The 9,480-nt window shown below is 49.8% G+C and overlaps 1 protein-coding gene across 1 annotated transcript; it reads right to left on the reverse strand.

Annotated features, from left to right (window-relative positions):
• Positions 1 to 207: 207 nt before the first annotated feature.
• Positions 208 to 9,252, reverse strand: HMGN5 (high mobility group nucleosome binding domain 5). The gene is made up of 7 exons (XM_072334981.1): positions 9,080 to 9,252; positions 8,276 to 8,382; positions 7,254 to 7,283; positions 6,851 to 6,880; positions 5,865 to 5,915; positions 2,281 to 2,424; positions 208 to 944 (listed from the first exon to the last, which is right to left on the reverse strand). Exons 2-7 carry the CDS (start codon positions 8,288 to 8,290, stop codon positions 897 to 899), a joined length of 318 nt encoding a protein of 105 aa, XP_072191082.1. The 5' UTR covers positions 8,291 to 8,382; positions 9,080 to 9,252; the 3' UTR covers positions 208 to 896.
• Positions 9,253 to 9,480: the final 228 nt, after the last annotated feature.

Consider the following 9,480-nt stretch of genomic DNA (forward strand, 5'->3'; position numbering starts at 1 on the left):
GTTCCCTTCTGACTGCATGAAGTCAATTTTGTTGACACAACTGCAGTAGCCAGGGGCCCAAGCACCGGCCGTGCTCTGGAAGCCAGGTTCCAGCCGCACAGATCCCATCATCTGCACGGGTCCCATCATCTGCACGGGTCCCTTCAGCACGGAGCCCATCCGGCAGCGCTCCAGCAGCGCGTTTGCATCACAAGCAACGAAGCACAGTCAGCTTTTGAGGAGTCTTTTTTATTAAGATAAATCCAGCAAAATTCCTAACAGTGGGTACATAACAACCGACCTGCCCTTTTAAAAGAAACGTTCGTCTTTCATTTAAAAACATGATTACGCTTTTTTTTGTCATTATTTATTTATTTCTCAAAACCGACAAAATAAAATTACATTTGGGAAAACAACAGATTTTCCAGCTCTTAGGTATTTTTTTTTTATTTTTTTTTTCATGAAAATAGCTCACCTTCTTTATAAAAGCAACCCACAGAACCACTGGAATGTTTAACACAGTTATCTGTTTTGAGACCTCCCCACTTTAAGAAACCATACAACACATACGAGGGTAAAATTAAAGTCTGAAGTCTGTAAAGCATGACTTACACAAGAAGGGACACACTGACAGAAGTCAAAAGCTACCACCACTTATTCTTTCCATGTACCATACAAACTATTACAATCACAAAATTTAAAAACAATGATTTTCTGCTTTTGTTTTTTTTTTTTGTTTGTTTGTTTGTTTGTTAGGGATTTTATTCCCAAGTAACCGAGATGAAGATGTTCCATAATTAAATTCATGCTAAAAAAACCTGCATTTATAAAATAGTTGATAAAAATATTCCTCTCTGTTAACAATACAGCATGGAGGTACGGATACCAAATGATGGAGATATAGGGCAGGGTTAACATTACTCGGACTTGGCTTCCTTATCATCAGATGCTTCAGCAGCTGGTGCCTATAAAAGTGTTTGGGAAGAATAGAAATATTATTTGTAATGCTAATCGGATTCCATTCTAACAAGCATCAAAGAGAGACTACTTTGTTAGCACGCACACGGACAACATTCTGTGTAGATAAACAGGAAAGCACAGCTACTACCAATAATATCAACACAACAACACGTTGGCTGATACATCTACAAATCAAACCACAGAGGAGTGTTATCTGATGATCGGGTTAATATCAGCACGTTAAGAGAATCCAAAGAGACAGAAGCGTGACAAGAGTTTTAGATAAGGATCAATCATGAGCTAGGGGAAGTTCACGCCCTCATCTCCATCCAGTCACAAGGAAGTGTAAGAACTAAACACGAGGCTGCCATACTTGTGCACTGTACGAACTTTGGGGAAGCTGATCTCACCTGTTCTCTACACAAACATCTGCTATTAGTTTTTAAGTCAACACGTCAAAATCGCCAAGCTCCTATCAATGATCCTTTGAAGTACAATGGTGCCATATTAATTTTTAGCAGAGAAGCTTGAGAATTGTTTTTTACAATGAACCCATTTACTGTGTGATGATACCGAGCACACGAAGAGAGAGCTGTAAATCAAAAGCACTGCAGTACACAACAGGCTAGTCTACGGCTACAGGGATAAAAGGAGCCTGTAGCAAATGCTGCACTTCTATCAGCAACAGGAATGCTAGGAAAAGGCCTTGAGGAGCGGACTGAAGCTTGTAGCTAGTCCTAGCAAATGGCAGCTCTTACTTAAGTAGCTGATATGGTAAGAACCTGTATGGAAGAGGCTTGCAGATCAAGGGACAAGACCAAGAACCTATAAGAAAGAGGCTTGCAGATCAAGAGACAAGACCAAGTTTGTTTTGAAGAACTCTTGTTGAACTGTTCTGATGCGAAGAATTGTTTTAAAGAATTGTGTAAAACTTAAAACCAGATTTCTGGCACAGTACCAACCCGTGCTGAGCAGAATAGGCAATCCAGCAGTCCAGAGAGGATATGCAAAGTCAGCTCAGGGTTGGACAGCAATCTTTCTGAGCTCTATTGTTCCCCAGATATTCTGCATTGCTCTTGTGCCAACACAGAGAGGGACACTACAATAGCACGGACCACCTGTGGAAGGGCTCTACCACATAGCAGGAAAGAGTTTGAAGGAGAATGCTATTCTTTCAGGCTCTCCCTGGGAGTCGCCCTGCGCAGACACTGCAGCTGGTGTGCCTTAACAGGACAGCAGTGAACACACCACCTTCCGACAAGGAGGCCCCAATCATTAGTTCCAGCAGATGCATTACCAATACATCTGTGTTTATTCCCATGTTTACTGTAGCTAAGGTACCTCATTAGTTTTGGTATCTCCATTTTCAGAGTGGTTTTCTTCTTTTGCATCCTCTTGTTTAGTTTCATCTTTGCCTTTGGCTCCTTTCTTCCCTTTTGTTGCTGCCTTTTTGTCTTCCTTTTTATCGTTTGCTGCCTTTTCTTTCTGTTAAGAAAAGAAACTGTGATTTGGTAAATGCTGATTTCCAACTCGTTCGCCTTCATCCGCACGTTCCCAACACTGAAACTGTCCACACAACCTGCTTCTACACACAGAACTTCCTAGTGACAAAGATGAGATGAAGGTTTCTATGGAGAAGTGTTTTCCTTCTATTCTGCCCCAAACGTGCTACTGGGAAGTGCATAATATAAAAGCAGCCACAGCTGGGGTTACAAGAATTCCTATTTTAAATAGGCGTTCAATTAAATTAGCTAAAAAATGCTGGAGTTGAGCTGGCCTGTATTTCTGCCGTGCTGCTGGAAAGCACAGCAAAGAACAAAAAGAACATGTGCAACTGGTGGAAATACCAGAATACTTCAGATGTGCTATTGAGGCCTATTTAGAAAACTGTAACAAAGCTGCAGTCAAAGGACTTTCCCCCTTGACTGCCCAAAATATTCCTTACTATAATAAACCGTTTGTGTGATACACAGGCTGGGGGCCCAAGAGCATCACTTCAATAACAGCGCAAGCTTTGCAGTTGTTATTTAACCACGGTTTCTTGTGTGGCTGATCAGACTAAACCAAAACAAAGTTTGACGTCACAACTTCTGTAGTAAGTTTTCTATATAGCAAGGTCGGGCCCTGACCCCAACCCAGAAACAAGCATGGTTTCTTATCAGTTTCACTTGCAAGGATCTGCCTCTTGCTGCCAATAAAGAACCAGCAAACCAGAAACCGTCAAAGAATCTAAGCAAATCAAGCTTGATAGACATGATTCCAACAAGAGAACGATAAATACCTCCAGACTATTACCAAAATGTAAAGCTAGGCAGATAAACCACGAATAGATACATTTATCTACTCAGATGATGGAGTTGTGTCAGTGTCTAATAGTTCTATAAGTCTACATGCTTATTTCAACTCCCAGCGTATCAGTTCACAAAATTAATTCACATCAAAAATGAGTTGCTTGCTAATGTCAAACGCAGACACAAAATGCTAAGAGCAAAGCCACCTGATTATTCAGTAATGCCGATGATAAAAAAAACTCACCCAAATTAAAACCTGTAATAGTGCAGAAAGCTCAGACAGGAGGTTGGCGGCACCAACCAGGTGTGTGGCTTTTTCCTCTCTATCCTCCTACTCCCCAGCCTGACCTTCCTGAGGGATTTCAGCCCACCTGAAAAACTCCATCACGGCGGCATTAGGAGTCTCTTGCCCCTGGGCGATGCCCACTCTCCAGAACCTTCTCCTCCACTCTGGGGACTGACTTATGAAGGATACACAATGGCTGTTCACCAGAGTGAAGGAAGAGAGTCATCCAATAGAGAAGGAAGGAGAGCCATCTGCCTCCGCTCACCCTCTTCCCTCAGTTGGAAGAGCACCACTTACACTCTCAAGAGGCAGAGTGGAAGAAGGAAAAGGTCAAGACAAATAACCATCAAAGTAACACCAGCACATAACTATTCTGGAAGCATCTGGGAGCGTTAACGTTTGGAACTGCAATGCTGCTGTGACACCGGATTGCTCTCTGTCACTTGAACAAACTTCTGGAGGCCTCTGAAGCACACAGAAGCAGTCTGCTGTGAAGGGCTCCTCTAGCAGCACACACATGTGTTAGTCACTTGCACTGCAGACTGTTGGCAAAGCCTCTTAGAATAAGACTTGAGAAGAATCCAGAGAAACTACTTTCCATGACTGGACTCTGAATGGAGAGAACGTGCCTTGCAGCATATAGCTGTGACTGGGGAACCCGGGATCCTGTAAAACTCTACTACAACCCCTTCTGCACAGATATTGGTCCTGTATTAGATAGCTTCAGAGAGCCAAAATGCAGCTCAAATCAGCTAGAGTCAAAGCAGCACCTTAACTGCAAGAACAATGCCACTACCCTGGGTGAGGGGCAACTCCCAGCAGAACTCGTAAGTATACAGTCCCTGAGGGAAAATGCACCATGCAGCTTGTGCAGCACGGCACTGGAGGAAGCTCTCACAGTCACTTACAGTCCTTAACTTTCAAGTGCATAGCTCTGCAACTCCAGTACTCTGTTGACACAGCTGCTGGGTGTAAACCTTTAGATTTTTCTATAAGTGAAAAATAAAAAAGGAAACCTGAAAAAAAAAAACACACCCACCACGCATCATATGCAATTGCACTGACCTCTGCACTTGTAATCAGCGGAAGCTGACCCCAGCACTTGCAGACCCCAGCTCACTTTCTAGTGGGGCTACAGGAGCAATGTGGGCTAAAGGGGAGCAGCCACTAGAGGGAGGTGCAGCGCAGAATGCTGGCGGCTCACACCGCAGGAATGCAGAGCAGCAGGGCTCCTGGGTTCCCCTGCAGCTCTGGAATGGGATCTAGAAGTCCAGGCTGCACAGCCAAGATGTAGGCTTGAAAACCTTGCTCTGGACACCACTGCGATCACAGAACTGAGATGGGGGATCCCTAGAACAGCACAAGGGTTCTCTTTCTTGTCCTCTAGTCGTGACATCTTTGCTGCTCCACACAGCAGAACTTGAGGCAGAGTACTTTTTTTATCATCTGGTAACCCATGATGCCATATGTGACTGCAAAGGGCTTTCGAGTGTATAGGTAGAGGTTCTGGTTCTCAGCCCATCATATCCTTCTGTAACTAAAACTCTCACACCTGTGCTTTGCTCAAAACCACCAATGTATGATGGAAACAGACTAAAAGGAGAACATTTTGTTTTGTTTTCCCAATAGCGAATGTCTAATAATACAACCTGAGTATTTACAGACAGCTCTAAAATAAAAGGACTGCAAACCGTGATCACTGGGAAAGCACGACAGAAAGGAAAGATAAATACCTCGTGGATCACAGAAGGAGCCCCCTCTTATGTATCAAGTTGTTGCTCCAAAGCACAAAGAAAATGTCAATATTTCTGGTTTAACTATATTGCCAGATACGCTGATATTTTTGACATTTCAGAAAATACCCAGCTTAAGGAAATGAGTATGTAGATCTTTATCTCCAGTGATTGCAATCTGATAAGCTGATAAACGAAAGGAGTGCCTCTGAATGAAAACTCAGTAAGAAACCTCAATTAAAAGCACGATTTTCAATGCCTTCCCTAATTGAATCTCTGATCTCTATTGAAATCAGTACCATCTCCCAACAGTACGTGGTAAGAAACTACAGAACGGCCTCGCAAGGCAGCAGTAAAGTCTCACCACAGCTGACTTAAAATCTGATCAGTTTACCACTTTCCTTCAGGAGAATTTGGATTGAATTAATTTTACGTCTTTCACGTTGTTTTAACCCACAAGATTCAACCTTAAATCTTTAAAAGAAGACTGTGAAAAAAATATATATAAAAATCAGTTGTGGATGTTGTGGGTTGTTTCGGCGTTGTTTTCTTCCTCTGTGGGTACCTTACAAAGCAGAAGCGTTAACTTCAGCTCAGGATACCTTCAGCACTTACCTTGGGTGCTGCCTTTTTGGGCTTTGGCTCCGGTTTAGGCGGAGCAGGTTTCTGTACAAAACACATATAAGAAACAGTCAGATGAACCCTATACGAGTTTTAGCATTACGCTGGTAACTCTTGAAAACTACTCAAAACAAAAGATATCTTGAGTTGACAGCTTCTTTCAGTAGCAGTAAGGAATTTAAGTCGGTGATGGGTCAATGTATTTTGTTGTTCAAACTCACATTTCCTCATCCACCTTACAGTGGCTACAGCACAGATGCTGTCTAGCTGTACTAAATCACTACTGTGCCTGAGTGTTACTGTCTGCTGTGAAGGCGAGCATGTGTCAAAAATGAAATGTATTAACATTTGGACATAGCTCTAGAAGTCAACACACAGCTTTCAATGAAATTAAGAACTTTCTCTTTTAAACAGCAACTGTTACCCACTTGGCATTTCCAAGACTGCTTAAAAAAGGGCTGGGCACACTAAGTGTGTGGGAAAGGTTGCCAAGAGCCTGTATGAGACTAAAACTGACTTTGGGCTGAACCCTACCACTCCACAGAGGTTTACACCCTCTAGATCTCAGCTTGCCCAACACTTGGGCACTGGAAGTCAATGGGCAAATTACAAACGTAAGGGAAGCGTGGGCAATTTAAAGAGTTACGGGTAGTGAGGAGACCTACAGACACCAAGTTTGTCTTAACATCAATAGTCCTTGAGTCCGGATACCTAACTCACGTGTCCAGACGTAGGTTCACTAATACAGATGAACAAAATGACTTGCACAACTCACGTGAGATGTAGGGAAGTGAGCCCTGCAATGTGCTGCTGCTCAAAACTCAGACACATGAAGTACGAATTTCGCTCTTTAATACTTTTATACTCTTAACTTGGTCTCTGACAATAGCAGCAGGAAAAAAACCAGCCTCTCTGTAACTGTCCCCCAGAATTAACACCCCACGGGATGGAATACGAAGAGATTAACGAGGGATACTCACAGCAGATAGTCTGGCCGACCTTCTCTTTGGCTGCATAAAGAAAGAGGCGTCACTAGAGCTCAGCGAGCACCGCGCAGTGCGTTCCCAGCACCGGGACAGCACAGCACACACCGCTACACACCCCAATACTGAGGAACCTCTGGACACAGCGTCCGGTGCCGCTCCCTACACAAGCGCCCCGTGCCTTACTGAGGTGCAGGTGATTGCACCCCCCTGCTGCCCTATAGGCCGTGAGCTGGAAGGGCCTGCAGGCCCGCGGCCTTAGCTCTGCAACAGCCCACGTCCGCAGGGCGCAGAGGGGCAGGCGGTCACTGGGGGTCCTGCAGTGTGATGCAGAGGGCTCACACCCATACGGAGCATTTAACCCACACCACCACAGAGGTCCCGCGCAGAGAAATCCTACCTCCTCCTTCGCCTCGCCTTCAGCTGGAGCCTGGAAGAGAAGCGAGAGGAGCCGTGAGTGCCGATGCGACCTCCCGACCTCACCTCACGGGGCCGCCCAGGCTGACTACAGCTCCCAGCGTGCCCCGCGGCCGCCGAGCCGCTACGTCACCACGTCGCGGCGTCGCCGCGTTTAAAAAGTTCCCGCCAAATCCGCGGCCGCAACAAGGTCGCCGCCGGCCCCGCGCAAGGACAAAGCTCCGCGCGCCCCGCCGCACAGCGCCGCGTCCCGCCCGGCGGGGCCCATCCCGCAGCCCGCAACAAGGCGGGGAGCGCGGAAGGCGGGCGGGAGGAGGGGAACCCCGCGGGGCCGGGCGGGGGGAGCTGGGGAAGGGGGGGGCGAGGGGGGCGAGATGGAGGTGGGGGGTGAGGGGTGGGGGGAGGGTTGGAATCCCGGCGGCGTGGGCCGGGGGAAAGTTGTTAATGATGGTGGCGGCTCCTTCCCCGCTTCCCTTCAAGGACGGTTTCAAACTCTGCGCCGCCTAATGGCTCCGATTTACCATTGCACAACCATCTGGTATGACAAGAAGTGGGAGAAAAAAAAAAAAAAAAAAAAAAAAAAAAAAAGAGAACAAAGGCAAACGGCGGAGAAACGGGCACCGTCCGCCGCTCCGACACAACGGGCTACGGACCGACCCGCGCCCCGATGCCGCCGGCGCCGCCCAGGGCTGCCCGCGGGGCGGTGGGCGCTCGGCGGAGCGGCGCGGCGCGGCCCAGGCGCGGCGGCACTATGGAGGCGGCGGGAGCAGCATGGAGACGGCCGCGCTGCGCCCGGCGGCGGCCCGAAGTGAACTCGCAGCTTCGCGCCGCACGGCCACGGCCCTCCGGTACATAGCGCTGCTGGACGGGCACCAGAAACCGATAACGCCGAAACTCTGCGTGCACACACACACACACACACATATACACACACACACACGGCGAATCGGTGCTGCTGGTGCACAAACGGCCGCGATCCCCCCGCCCCCGTTCAGCCCCACTCACCTTTCTTTTGGGCATAGTTGCGCCTTAATAGTTGATCGCAAAGCAGAGAGATGGGCAGAGAGGTACGAGATAGAAAGGGAACCGCCGAGAAACTGTGTTGGGGCGTCCTGCGGGATTGCCGAAAAAAAAAACCAAACAAGAAGAAGAAAAGAGAAGAAAAAAAAGAGCAGCCGGCGGGAGCAGGAGTTAATTGCGGCACAAACTGAAGCAAAAAAAAATCCCCCCCTCTTTATTGCAAACAGTAAAATACACCAACACGCAACCAAACTGCATGAATGGGGAGCGCGAGATGGGCCCAGCCGCGGACTGACGGCCGCCGCGGCCAATGGGCGCGCGGGAAGCGGCGCGGGGGGCGGGGCGGAGGGAAAGGGGCGGGGTCGAGGCCGTAGCGCGAGAGACGCTCGCACACGGAGGGCCGGCGGCGGCCTTACGCCGTCTGCGCAGCGGAGCGGCCTAACGCGCGCGGTGAATACGGCGCGGCGCCGCCGGCGGCCCCGGCGCGGCCCCGTGGAGGGCGGGAGGGCGTCCGCGCGAGGCGGCCCCGCGTCACCGCCGCTCTCGGAACGGCTCCGCGCGTCGCGGTGCTGCCCCGGCGGCCGCCGAGATCCCCCCCCGCCTCCCCCCGCCTCCTCCTTCCTCGCGTCCCCCCAGAGGCTGGGAAAGAAACTTCCCCAAAGTTAGCGCAGGCCGCAGGACGACAACATGGCGGCCGCTCCGTCCCTCGCGGGGCCGCCATGGCGCGGGGCGCTCCCGCCTGGGGCCCGGGGAGGGGGGGCGGCGGGGAGTGGGCCGCGGGAGCGATACCTGAGGAAGGGGCTTCGGGGCGGCCCCGCGAGCCGCCGCCTTTGTCCGCAGGGGGCCGAGGTCGGGGCGCGGAGCTCCGTGCGGCGTCGGCGCGGGCAGGAAGGTGCCGGGCAGGGGGCAGGAGGAGGCGGCACGGAGCTGTGCAGCCGCGCAGCCCGAGCGCCTCCGGGACGGGCAGCGGCGGGCGGGGGCTGTCGGCCCCGGCTGGTAGGCGCCGTTTGCTCGTCTGCGTCTCAGCCCAGCGGCCCGAGGTGCTGTTTGTAGCGGGGCCTCGGGATGAGGTAGACCCTGTGCGGAGATCCCGGGCAAAACCGATGCTTCGCTTTGTCCTACACTACGCGTTCCAACGGGGATTGTGGCACCTGTTATGTCAGTCTCTCTGGGGAAAGCGAGGGCATACG

This window comes from Excalfactoria chinensis, chromosome 4, assembly GCF_039878825.1.
Source record: "Excalfactoria chinensis isolate bCotChi1 chromosome 4, bCotChi1.hap2, whole genome shotgun sequence".
Taxonomy (NCBI): domain Eukaryota; kingdom Metazoa; phylum Chordata; class Aves; order Galliformes; family Phasianidae; genus Excalfactoria; species Excalfactoria chinensis.